The sequence below is a fragment of the Polistes dominula genome, unplaced genomic scaffold (genome assembly GCF_049000335.1).
Source record: "Polistes dominula isolate Pdom_NZ unplaced genomic scaffold, Pdom_raw_medaka contig_78, whole genome shotgun sequence".
Lineage (NCBI taxonomy): Eukaryota > Metazoa > Arthropoda > Insecta > Hymenoptera > Vespidae > Polistes > Polistes dominula.
In genome coordinates this window covers 316,042-330,659 of record NW_028301042.1, presented here as the reverse complement: position 1 = coordinate 330,659, position 14,618 = coordinate 316,042, and the positions used below count along the sequence as shown (strand labels likewise).

At 31.7% G+C, this 14,618-nt stretch overlaps 1 protein-coding gene across 7 annotated transcripts in view; it reads right to left on the bottom strand.

The window, feature by feature from the left end:
• Positions 1 to 14,618, bottom strand: part of LOC107072384 (glycogen synthase kinase-3 beta) — a 38,727-nt gene that overhangs the window by 17,129 nt on the left and 6,980 nt on the right. For 3 of the 7 annotated variants that reach the window (XM_015332260.2, XM_015332259.2, XM_015332261.2), the window contains exon 1: positions 2,387 to 2,720. The exons of the other annotated variants lie outside the window; for them this stretch is intronic. In XM_015332260.2, coding sequence (XP_015187746.2) covers positions 2,387 to 2,570 — 184 coding nt within the window. In that variant the 5' untranslated portion in view covers positions 2,571 to 2,720. Of the gene's footprint in view, positions 1 to 2,386; positions 2,721 to 14,618 lie in introns of those variants that run through there. 7 annotated transcript variants of the gene reach the window in all.

Genomic DNA, 14,618 nt, shown 5'->3' with positions numbered 1-14,618 from the left:
ATCTTTCTATCTTTCTTTACGACCCTAATTATCTCTGTCTTCTTCAGATGTATTATTTAATGCATAATATTCTAATTAAATAAATAAACTTATTTCTTTTCATCGGTTCATCGATAAATCCTACGAGATTATTTTGTTCGTTCATTTTCTAAAAATAAATATATGTATATATGTATAATAACCTGTGTGTGTAGACATCAGACAAGAAGCCCGATCAAAGATATCTTTTATAGGTTAGAATGTTAACATGGTATTCTTCCAAAAAAGAAAAGAAAAAGAAAAAGAAAAAATCTAGGAATTACGTTGTCTTTACAGTCAGTATGAAAGATATTTTTCAAAAAAGATTATTATTTTCTTATCAATATTTATTAAGAAGATGTCTTACGATACACGCGTCGTACACCTAACTGTAATTCTTTCGCACACACATATGTAAATATATATATATATAGATAGATATGTTTAGATTTGAACAGAATAAATTTAGTTGAAATGCATCCACACATAATTAATCATAAATTATTTAGATACCTCCATTTTCGTGAAAAGTTGTAACCGAACGTCGTAAATTACGTCGTACTTCAGACTCTTTCATCCTTCTAAATCAAACAACAAGTTAAATTTTGACTAAAACCGTGATATAAAGTACGACGACAAACAAACAAACAGTTGTAGTATATATTATTTCTAGTAAATATTTATTATCTCTATACGAAATATAAATTGCGACAAACTTCGTGACGAACTATCCGATTGATCGATCGATCGATAGATAGATAAATAGAAGAAATAAAACAAACAATCGAGTCTTACTAGAATTAAATGGATTTATTTTCATAAGAGAAAAGAAACTATGTTGTCTATGGGCCAATAGAAATTTGTAGAAGAAATCTAACTAACAAAGTTTATTGGTTAAGATGAGGGCCAATAAAATGGGCCAATAAAGCAGCATATTTGGTTAAAAACATTTTTATTTTGACAACTAACACGATAGATGATACATTCCTTTCTTAGTTTATGAACCAGAACTAACTCTAATTACGAAATTATACAGTTTAGATAAGAAAATAATGTATACAGTTAACACGTTCGTCGCCATGGCACTGTATACTGAAGACGGGCATGGTTCTCTCCGAGGGCCGCCCCGTCACCGTATACGGTGACACTTACTTTTCTCTTATTTTATTATTTTCTTTACGTTACGTAGGCGCGCCGATAGTCGAATTTTGAGCCTGACGAAAAACTCAAGCGAAACGGGCTCTGGGCGACGACGAACGTGTTAAATTCATAGAGTTAAAAAGATGATATCTCCGAAATACCCAGGTATAGAATAAAGATAAGATATTAAAAAGATATTAATATACACAACACACACACGTACGCACGCGTATATAAAACGATAGTGTTAGGTTAAATTAAGCGTGTATAATAAATAACAAAGTAAAACAAGCGGTTCATCTTCATCTAATCGCTTTTTATCCCTTTTATATCGTGTTATATTCGCATCGTGTAATTTTGCCCTTTTTCTCAATCCCCTTCCTCCTTCTCCTCCTCCTTCTCCTCCCTGCCATAGTCTGCCCACCTAAGAACTAAGGAATCTAAGCCAACCTATTGGAAAATTTCACGCCGACATCATCACCAAGCCTACACCACCACCACCACTACTACTATCACCACCATCAGCACACGCAAACAGTAACATATTCTGATATTAACATGCATCACTTTACTTCCCTGACATTGAGAGAAAAAATAAGAAAAAATTAACTAACATATACGCAATTATTACTTTAGCTACGTCATTGAGAACACGATTACGTTTTAAATCTCGTTCGATCTCGATTTTATATTCATTGGGAAAAATCTTAACACGTATCGGTTGAGTTTCTCGTCAGGCCCAAAATTCGACTGTCGGCGCGTCGTAACGTATAGAAGCGATAAGTAGAAATATCAACAACAATGCAACCCGAGTATTATGGTTGTATTATTATTATTATATTTTATTTATCGAAAATAATTTTCTTTCGAAATGGGAAATGTGATAAGTTTTTCCAATTAAAAATACTTTAACTTCAACAAGAAGAGCGTCACCGTATACGGTGACGGGGCCCCCGGAGAGAAGCATGTCCGTCTCTCCCTGAACGTGTTAAAGAATTATTATTGTATATGTATACAGATCTGACAATAAATAATTTGACAATGTTCAATATAAAATTGTAAATGATAATAGATTCCGATATAAATCATTGGTCGATCAATCAAACCAAAAAAATAGAACATTTCGAAGTAACGTGTGTTGTAGGATCAATTGTCTATTAAATATCAATCCGAATGATGTTTTTTTTTTTTTATAATTATTTCGAATAATGCATTATTCGACACTTACGTTTTTTGCTTCCCAATTGACGTAAGAATTTGCAAAACTTTTTGTAAGCTCCATTGGTCTCTTTTTTTCCGTTCAATTCAACGCCATTTTTCGTCCTTTCATGTCTTTGTCCAGAGAGACAAAGTTTCGGATACCTCCACTGTTGGCAAGGTTCCGACCAATCAAGAGTACTAGCTGGAGCCATTTTTCCTTATTTATTTTTGTTTCTTTCGATAAAACGTCAATAGTTTAACTGCAGTTCTCTATCGTCAAAGTAAACTATTGTCTTATCAAGTAAAAAAACATTTTTTTTTTTAAATCACCATACGATGATTTATTTCATTAATTTCATTACTTTTTCTTTTCGTATTATCCATCGAAAAAAAAGAAGAATAACACGTTCACTGATTTTATTTCTCTCTTAAAATTAAATTAGAAAACATTTCTACAATGTTTTTCAATTTTCTATAGAAGATTTCAAAATGTATTTTGTATTTCTTCTTTCCTATCACTTGCCTACTCTTTTTATTTCAAGATTTACTGGTTTCTCAAATATTCACAATTGTTTCTTTTTTTTTTTTGGAGAATAAAATTTGCAAGTTTAAGTATCCACACTCAACAAAAGAATCAAATATCCTATGTCCTCAAATCACCATAACAATTTCTATATTGCATATAGAAAAATAAAAAAAAACTCTCTCACATCCACGTCACACACCAGGTGAGAAATACAAAGAAAAATAAATGTAAGAAAGACACTGAACACTAACACACTGATGAAAATATTCACAGTTTTGAATACATATAAAGAAATAAATAATAAATATAAATGTATATATATAAATAAAAAATAAAAGTAATTGGACGTGTTATCTTTTGATGCACTTCTTGCAAGGGTATGTGCAAGCAAGAACGAAAATGCACCACCACAACGTCGTAACCAATTCGTGTCGTCTCGACACGCGACTAAACGAATCGAACAAGTTCGCGGATCAACGTGGCTGTTGATTGGTGCCACGATAGTGGGAGGAGTACCACTTAGAGTAGGGATAACGGAAGAGGATTGGATGATAGTGTGTGTTGGTAGTTGACTGTCACGGTTCAATTCGAAAGAGCATCGATCCAAACTGATTAAATCATTTTTTTTTTGTATTTTTCATGTGAAAACTTTGTTAGAATAGGTGTGATTTGAAAAAATGTAACGGAACGGTAGGCGGCTATGTAACGGAGCGGTAGGCGGCAATGAAACGGCCAAGATACTAAATAAGAAGAGAATACAATTATCCTACAGCAGATACTTTGTATTCGTCTCATTCATTCTTTCATTTGTTCTTTTTCATATAAATTTGAGATTTTTATTTTATATTGACACGTTTATAACGAAGAAATATAAATAATATGTAATATATTATTATCTTTTATCGTGAAAGATTAGTCACGATTCCTTTGAGATACTTTTTGGCAAATGTTCAGGAATACTTGAAAATACGGAGATGAGAATTTTGAAATTGTTGTTTCAGTTGAAAAAAGTATGACCGTGATAATTGGAAAAATGGATTATTTGTTCATACGATTTTGAGTAAATGTAAAAACATTGTCAAATTATTTCTTGGATAATTGTACCTTGTAGGTTGTATGATGTACAATCATATTCGATGAATAAATGAAGTATCACAATAATTGATAATCTAAATGAAAAGTTAACGCATAATACAGTTGAAAGAAAGATGATGATGTTTAACAAGAGTAGAAATTAATCAAATCAACAATAGTAGTAGTAATAGTAGTAATGTAATATGATAAAGATCGAGAAACTCGAAGAAACGAGCGTTCCACTTTCCGATCTACGTTTCATCGTTGACGCCCGAGAAAGAGAGATAGAGAGAGAGAGAGAGAGAGAGAGAGAGAGAGAGAGAGAGAGAGAGAGAGAGAACCCATTATGATGATTATTATTGCTATTATTAGTTTAATCGTCATCTTTTCTCGTTACTTACTATTTACCGCGTTTAATCCCATTTAAAGATAATGACAGAAACAAGTGGGTAGAAGAAAATATAACCCAGCAGTCAAGACAAATAGAGATTATGCCAATCAGAAATACATGCAGGTATTACAAATAAAAATACAGACAGACAAATGATACTCACAACAAACAATTAAAAAGAAATATCTTACAATTAAATATATTATTGGGTTGTTCAGAAAAAGTTGGTTTGTTAAAAAAAAATCTGAGAAGTTTTGCAAGGATGAAATTTTGAAGTTACCCTTAAAAATGATGAAAAATTGTAGTGAATGGCACTTTTATTAAATTACAAATTTATATATTAATAATTATAATTGTTTAATTATTAATACTAAAAAAACCTTAATGAGTTGCATTTCGCTCTTCCATCAAAATCGACACGAACTTATTTATTATAAATTATTATTTATTTATTGCAAAGTTGTAATATTAAATGTTAAGCAATCTCAATACGTAAGATATATGGGTAAATACGCGATAAACACTTATATGTATATGTACATCGGTGTATAATGATATAAGTAAAAGGAAAACAGTGCACACATGCATATGCAATTGAGTTATGATCCAGTAGTGCAGCTGATCGAAGATACAAATAGATCTCGATTGTATATATCCAATAGTTATTCTCGTTTTATACACCGATACTCTTCTTCTTCTTCTTCTTCATTTTCATCTTCATCTTCTTCTTCTTCTTTTCATGACTTGCAAGGACGTGCTAATGGTTTTGGCACTAAAACCGACGGATGTTTGCCGAAAAACACCATTACGAGAGAAACGATGTGTTTTATTCGCTTGGGGTATAAAAAAGAAATTTCCTAGTAGGCGTAAACTAAATCGTTTTATTTCTTTCTTCTTGCAAGGTCGATTTAAATGATAAGAAGAATTTTACGTAATATTTATTTTGTGTGTGTGTGTGTCTGTTTTTTTTTTTTTTATTATTCTTATTATTACAAATTTATTTTAAGAGAACAGATATATTATAATAATGATTACAATTCAAACAATTTATATACTTTTATTATCAAACTAACAGAGATAATCATGACTCTTTGTTAATAAACAAATAATTACGATTATAAATTGAGATATTAAACTATCCTATCTTTCAAGTTGGATGAAACTGCACAGTGTGCAAAATTCGATTAAAATCGGTTCAGTAGTTTAAGAGTACATTGCGGACAAACAACGTGACACGTAATTTATATATATTTAAAAAAAAAGAAAAATCGTATTTGGAAAATTAGAAATAAACGAATTAGGTATTTGAAAAAAAAAATAAAATTCGTCTTATCTATTATGTCAAGATTTCGAGAAAATAATGAAATTGTTAGAAATAAGATAAAATTAAGAAAAAGATAAGTAATAGATTGTACGATGTTAGTTCTACAATCGTTTATCTATTATCATTGATACGTAAAACTACGTATTTATGTTATCAGCAAAGATAGGAAATGAAAGATCAAAAAGCAACGAGGAGTTAAGAAATAAATATACACGTATCATATATATTTTATATAAAATATGCAACTGATGCACTTGAATGAATCAAATGAACTAATAGAAACAGAAAATCTTGACCAACAAATCAAAAAAAAAAAAAAAAAAAAAGGAAAAAGATGAGAATAAAATAGGAAAAGAGAAATGGATAAAATAGAGAAAAATAGAGATCCGATTGTTTTATCCCTACAGTTTAATCGAGTTCGTTCACACTATTCTAGATTTGGGATAATGTCGTAATCGAGTAGAGGTAGCAACTGTTCTGGCATTATTCCAGGTCCCCTCAGATAGAAGGTAACTTTAAACGTAAGATTAACAGCTAGAAAAGAACGAATTAGAAAAAGACAAACTTAATAGATAAACACTTTGCACTTTACAAATGTATTTTCGTTAAATAATTAATTCGTCGTTATTTGTTCCTTGAGAATTCTTCTTTTTAATTTGCAAAGATTAAATCATCTGACAAGATTTCTCGATTATCGATCGTGAAAATTCCTTTTATGAAAGTGCGTAAAGATAAGAAAGAAAGAAAGAAAGAAAGTAATTTTCCTTTAAAGACTAATTCCTTTTCGCTCTAATTAATAATCTCATTCGTCAAGTTGTAGAAGAACCAACAAAATCCTTCTATTAAATCAGAACTTTAAAGAAAGAATAGAATTTTCTAAAAATTCGTTTAACTGCGTGGGTGTGTTGTTATAATCCTTTTCCAATGACCAATCTTCTTCTTCTTTTTTTCTTTGATATATTTTTTGTTGATTTCACACTAACCTTTCGTAATAGATAAATTGCTTAGAATCTTTTCACATTGCTAGGAATTTTCATGACGTATTTTGATGACGTTAAAACAGACTACATGACGCGATATCTTCTGCTTAGCACAAATCGATTAGTTTTAGTTATTTAAAGAACTTCAACTAAACTAAATCTAATTATAGTTTGTCATTCGCGCATAAGCCAGAGGAGAAAAAGGTTTAAACTGTAGTCAATCAATATGCATAATATAACTGTTTCTACATTACCGACATGGTCAAGACAACATCATAGTCATCATCATCATCATCATCATCATCATCATCATAAGAGTTTACAATTCAAAAGAGTTACCCTTGCATACGTACCTCTTTGACTAGTTAGTTTCTATACTTGACGATAGAGAACACTACATGAAAGAGCGATTACGTCAGTTCCTGTTATGGAGGGTAGAAGTAAGGAGTAATATCTCTTACGGAAGAAAATGTGAAAAAGTGTGCAGCATTTTTTGAAAATAACAGTTCAAAAACCTTCCAGAATGGCGCTGATGTAGACTGGTGTTATGGGTAAAATTAGTGTTGTGTGAAATTTGTCTTTCTTGTTTATTTCTCAATCCTACTCTAATAATATTTGGCGCTTCCTCTTGAAAATTTACCCACTAGATACTGTGGCGCCACCATAATTGAATGCATTTCGTCGGACACTTTTCATATACAGTAATGTTACTCCTTACCTCTCTACTCTCCATAATATTATCGTTAAAAGATATTGTACAAATAAATAGATTTGTTCTTTATTTTGCTTTTTCTTATAAATAAACAATATGGCGAAGATGAAAATTGATGAAATTTATGAGCCTGCAAATAGACTGCAAATTTATGTTTCAATAATATTTATACAGTATAATGTAATATAAATATATAAAAGAATATTTAAGTGTTTTTCTCCAAGACTGGTGTTTCTGATCAAATAAGTAATAAATTATAATATATTTAAAAAAAAAAAAACAATGAAAAATAAACAAATATTTGCAATTATTATGATGAATGGATTGTTGCTTTTGAATTTAAAGAAGAAGAAGACAAAAAATAAAAAACAAAAGAATATATGTAATAATATTGATAAAAAAAGAAAGAAAGAAAGAAACAGTGATATTATGACAGGTCCTTATTAATCCATCGATTTATCTTTACACTTACTTACTTACTTTACTTGAGCATATTGACATAAGAGAAATTAGCAAGATCATGTTAAACGAGTCGACGAGTTAAAAAAAAAAAAAAAAAAAAAAAAAGAAAGAGTTTCACAGTCAAGTTTCGTAATCTCTTATTTGCACCTGCTTATCACTTCCGGTAAATATAATTATTCCAAGTGTATATATATATATATATATAAAATCTTGGAATAATCACGTTGCACTTGAAAAGCTCACGAAAAGCTTACGTTTGTATTAATTATTCATTCAGAATATTGACAATACACTTATATATATATATTGGGTTGTTCAAAAAGTAATTTCGTATTTCTTTTATGAATATAAAAATAATTTTTGCTTAAAGGTTAAACCTAGGCCTTTAAAGTGGGTGGGTGGGGTAAATAGTTGAATTTGATCAATTTAACTTCTCATTATTCTCATGTGTTACTATTTGCCGGTTTGTATCAACTAATGCCCATTATTGTGTCGAGGAAAAAAACGAAATTATTTTCCAAACAATCCAATACATGAGTAGCAAACTCTTTAACATAACTTGAGGCCCAATTAAAATAGAAAAAAAAAAAAAATGTACGTCCTTCGTGGCAACTAATTCTAATGTAAAGTCTAACAATAAGACCTTCGTGACCAATCTCATGGAGATCTCTATTAAAAAAAAAAAAAAAAAAAATAAAGAAAGAAAGAAAGAAAAATAAGAAGATTAATCACCCAGTAGAAGTAGCCTATTTAGTTGATCCTATCAAAAAACTTGGCCTCACGAAAACAAAGTGTCTAGACGTCTCAACAAGACGATGAGAGAACACGTTTTTTTTCCCTTTCTTTTTATTTGACTTTTTTCGTTTTACTTCATGGTCCATCAGAAACGTTCGAAAATGGTAATCCAATCGAGAAAAAAAAAAACAAAAAAACTTTACTACCCCTCTGATGTATCAAGATTTTCCAATCATTTTCTTTTGCTGTACACCCTTCTCCTGTCTTTTTAAACTTTTTATCATCGAAATAGATAAGATTTGAAAACGGCTCGTGCGTTATCAGAATAAAGCACGTTCCCCACCCCCCCACCCACCCTTAAAGTTCACGAGATTAATGATGACGTTAATGCAAAATACAAATCTCTATGTGATCATATCTTTTCTTTTTTTATATTTATCGTTAAGACATTAATACCGGTGTATTTTTTGTTCAAAATGTAACTAGAATTAAATGCATATTGTTTAAAGATAATGTAATATATGAAATAAGTTTTGGTTATTCTCGTGGAAGTTTTTCAACCAGTAAAAAGGTTAATTCGAACTCTTTGTGTCGGTTATGTCAGGATTGACTGCTGCAGGCTCACATCTAAGGATTCCAACAAGGATTACGAAGAAGAAGCACACGAAAGTACAATGTAAAAGAAAAAAAAAAAAAAGATAAAGAAACGAGTAGGTGACATGAGTAGAAAGAGAAGAAAGGGGGATGATGTGTTCCAACCCCTTTATCAACTGTTTTTCCATTGACTATTGACCAAAACAGATAATAATGAGAAATAAAATAAAAATATGAAACGTCGTCTTTAGTAGTCAGAGGGTTGAAACAATAACTAGAAGAAAATTTGTATTGATTAACTAAATAGGTTCGGATTACGTATGAAAAAAAGGTAAAGTAAGAAGTAGGTGTGCCGTATATGACGACACACATACACACGAGAATATATGCGTGTGTATTTATACAAGACGAGTGCGCGCGCGCAATAAGAACAGCTGATTGCTCACTACCGGTGACAGATCAATGAAGCGCTAAATCAATATATATCCCCCCATGTGAATATTATACACAGTGTTTCTTGTTAACAGGTATTAATAAGATTCATTTTCTTAGCACGTGATTTAATTTACGATTAGAATTGAAAAAATTGTTTCTCAATTATGTTGTACTTATGATAACTATGTAATTTTTTTTTCTTCTTATCAAATGACCGAGTTTCATTTTACAGCTACAGTAATAATTTATTTATAGTTGTCTATAGTTAAAGAAAAAAAAGAAAAATACATATATGAAAAAGATCATTGAACGAACGAACGAACGAATTGTTGGCTGGCTTGTGAAGAAGAGAAGAAGAAGAAGAAGAAAATCTTTTTGATTCTCGGCAAGAGTTCGTAACTTTATTTTATTTCAACGGTTAGCTGGTGGTGTGTTTGTAATTTTTGTGGACACGTGGTCAACATCTGTGAAACGTCTGCTGTTGCTGCTTGCTGCTGCAAATCTCGGTGACGTCTTAAAATAGAAGAGCATAGGGAGAATAGAGAGAAAGAAAGAAAAAAAAAAAAGAAAAAGAAAAAGTTCGAATACCCACGTCGTTTTATTCGTTTGAAAGAAGAAAAAGATATGTGTGTGTTTCTTCGATAGTATTTCATTTGATTCACTTTTCATCTAACTCGTAGAGAGATAGTTTTACTTTAATTCTATAAATTAAATATTATACTTTGTGTTTCTTATTTTAATTTACGAGTCTACGAAAAGTTCAGTCAATGATCGAATGTACGAAAAAAAAAATTTGTTCAATTTACGAGAATCAATGAACTACGAAGAAATTCGTCAATGCACGAGTCTACGAAAAGTTCAGTCAATGCTCATTGATCATTGACGAATTTCTTCGTAGCTCATTTGATCATTGACTAATTTCTTCGTAGACTCAAAATAATAATAATAATATAATATTTTTATTCTTCTTTCGTTTATAATCAAAAGTAAAGGGTACAATACTCTTGAAAATAAAATACAAATTTTTTCAAAAATATATTACATTTAATAATATTGAAATCAATGAAAATTAAAAGCATAAATAACAGATAAAAATCTATCTATATAAAAAAAAGATTAGAAATAAAGTTTAGATAGATTTAATTCTCTCTCTCTATCTCTCTCTCTCTCTCTCTCTCTCTCTCTCTCTCGTATTGAATTCTTTGTAATAGTTGTGTCCTGTATTACTGACCGAGAGAAGAAAATTGCTTGAATCAACGCGATTGGTGGCGCCTTTGGACTTGGTAAGTGGCGCCCTCGTGCCACTACACTAACATGGGTCGATGAAGGAAAGATTAAACGCAGGCGTGAAAGCGCTTACGGAAGGAAAGGGAAGGAAGGAAAGGGAAGGAAGGAAAGGGAAGGGAAGGGAAGGGAAGGGAAGGGAAGGGAAAGGGAAGAGAAAGAACGGATCGAAAGGTCTCCGTTGCCGGCACCGTTGCTTACCCAGGTGGTCCTCCCCCCACACACCCCCCACCCACCCATCCCGATCTTTCTCGCAGTATTCAATGATCTCTCGTTTCTTCTTATTTCCCCTTCCTCCTCCTCTTTTTCTCTTTTATGCAGTTATGCTTGGCTTTGTACAACACTACCAATCTAACTACTGTTTTTTTTTATGGGTGTGTGTGTGTGAACACACAACACAACACAACTACGGTGTAAACGCGGATACGTCAAAGGAAATGCCGTTGGCTTTTCTAACAGAGAAAGAGAGATAGAGAGATAGAGTGTTAGAGAGAGAGAGAGAGAGATTGTAGTATGCATTCGTGTGGGTTTATGTAATGACGTCATCAATGTTTGCATCGAATCGACGAATTATGCCAATCACGCACACACTACATACATACCCTATATAAAACTAGTATTCGATATATGTATATAAATATATATATTTAAGTAATAGGGGGGGGGGGGGGAAGTTTCTTCATATTTTCCTGATCGATCAGACCTTTCAGTATTTCTCACATAACTCTCTCTCTCTCTCGGGGAAATAATATTACACGTCGGTTCTTTTGATAATAAATCATAGATAGAATGAAATAAGATATACGAACTTTGCTTGTTATATTTGTTTGCATGCATTTCTACATACCTCTCTCTCTCCCTCTCACTCCCCCTCTCTCTTTTTACGAATGAATTAATTCCAACTACGTTCGTTCAACTTTAACCTTAGTTGCACCACCTCGTATGGCCAAGGTCGTGACACCTGTACTACCGGGGAAAACGAATATCGTCAAGGTACCAAATAGAACGTGGAACGTCGTAACTCGTCAATTTATTTGATAAAAGAGAATAATAAATAGTTACTCACGAAATTCATCGTTTTAAATGAAACAAAAATGTCGACATTAATTATTACAAAAGCATGTGTCCCCGTCCCATCAATGATCATCATCATCATCATTAGTAGTCAAGGCTTTTTAAATCTTTCATGAAAATATTTATGCATGTTTTATTTCCATTTAATAATTAAAAAAAAATAAAATAAAATAAATGTTTAAACTTAATGAACCATTTTACTATTCGCATAAAATTATACGAACTGTTGTTGTTGGTAGGGTCAGTATATTTTAAAGAGACAAATTTCTTGAGATGATTCCTCTCTCTCTCTCTCTCTCTCTCTCTCTCTCTCTCTCTCTCTGTACGTAATGATGCTGTCGTAGTTTAACCTTGAAACGAGAAAAACAAGGTGTGGTCTGCCCTAAAGGCTTGGCCTAGCACCAGAAACTTCATCGAACTCTCTCTACGACCTGTAAAAAACACTAAAACCACCAGCAAATCTAACACGAATGAAACGAGAGATTTGGAATATAAAAGAAAACTAGGTGAGAATAAAAGGACTCTGTAAAAGTATTCAGAAAAATTGATGATGCACATGTGTTTAAATAATTTCAATGTATTTTTGATTATCACTGGTAAGATAATGCAACACTGTAGTATCAATCTCACATATAAGTCCCCCCCCCATTACTTTAAAACAATCCAATAATTCCGAATCATCGTGTATTACAGAAGTGTACCTGAACAGGTATACCAAACTACTTATCGTCAGAATGACATTTTTTAATGTCGAAGAAGATAATGTTGTTGGTTTTCAATAAAAATTTGAATCGATTTATTATGAAGGCCATCGATTATATAACAAACAGATATAACTATAACGATACTGATAAAAAAAAAACAAACAAGAAGATATAATCGAGCAAAGAAATACCGATTATCGATTCTTGACTAACTATAAAAGTTGATTTGGGGTCAGGACGATTTCCCATCTTCTGTTCAACTCCCTTTTTTTTCTTCTTTTCACTCGCTCCCTAGGATAATCGATCGTTGATACTCAAAAAAGCTTTTCTTCGTTAGCTCGAAATCGGTGCCTGGCAACCGAGAGAAAATATATCAATACGTAATTATACCACGTGGTGATGATTATTTTTAAATTAGTATAATACACCCTAACCAGATGTAATCAAGTTAGATTAGATTTATTTTATCGTTCACGTATTCTCTCTCATTCATTCAGAACAATTTAACTACCCTTTTCTTGTTGTTGTTGTTGTTGTTGTATAATGTTACTACTACTATTTAAACAACGTGTCGTGATTTGAAATAATACACAATTTATTATAAAACGAATTATCTAAGTTAACTATGATCCAGAATCAAAGGATTAAAAGCTGCATGCATAGATCTGCAGTGAGATCAACAAAGTTCGTGTCCAAAAAAAGATTCTTGGCATAGTACGATTCTTCCTCTATCTTTCTCTCTTTTTTCTCTTTTTTTCTTTTTTTTTATCACATACACACGTCTATATACAGGGTTGTGACCGAGTTATCTTCTCCGTAAAATGTTACAAGCATATTTTATAAGAAAAATTAAAGAGACTATGTTGTATAAGGATAACTTTATTTAAAAAGTTTTAATCGTGATAAGATATCAGCAGCAACCCTTGCCGTTTATTTTATCTTCTTAATATATAAATATAAATTACGTGTCACGTTGTTTGTCCGCAATGGACTCCTAAACTACTGAACCGATTTTAATCACATTTTGCACACTCTGTGCAGTTTCATCCAACTTGAAAGATAGAATAGTTTATATCTCAATTTATAATCGGTATAAAGTAATTCGTTCACTTAAAGACGTGTGTATCGAACTGATTGTGAACCACAGCAACGCGTGGCGGAGAGCACCCCTAGTTTTTTCATAGAAAAATCCTAAGACAAAATATACAGGAAAAGATTGCAGTAATAACCGTTATGTTTTCATTGTCTTTTTCTTAAATAGTTTATAGCATCGATCGATAGTAGCAATCTTATTGGTTATAAAATATAAAAGTGTATTCCATTCCTCCTCTTAAAGTAATAAGTCAAATAATTTCATTCCTAATAAGAGAATTTCCTATATAAAGTGTTAGGGTAAATTCTATCAAAGTTCCGCCACCACTTCCCTCCAAATGGACGACGTCGAATCAAAAGCATCGATCGATGCAAACCCCCCTCCTCCCTCCTTTCCTCTTGTCCTCTCCTCCCTCCTTATTCTCTCCTATCCTCCCCCTTTTCTCTACATCTACTATCTCTCTCAAACATGGTAGGTAAAATTTGCGTGCCATCACCTATGGTAGTCGTGGTCTTCTCTCCATTGCGAATAGTTTAATATTATAGGGGCATATTGACCCAGATCCCATTAGTAAACTCTCTTACGCACTTACGCATGCGCGCCTACCAACGATATATCGCGGTACAAACGATATATCTACATATATATATATATATGAATCATTAATAACATAATAATTGATAATTAATTTTTCTAAGATAAAAAAGGTGTAAGGACAATTCGTAAAATTGTTGTTTCGATCGTATGCAACAAGCTTTACTTTCCATTACTACTTTTATATTAATCAAAAGCTCTCTCCTCAACACTCGAGAGTTCGCGTATATATATATATATATATATATATATATATATATATGTACATATATGTATAT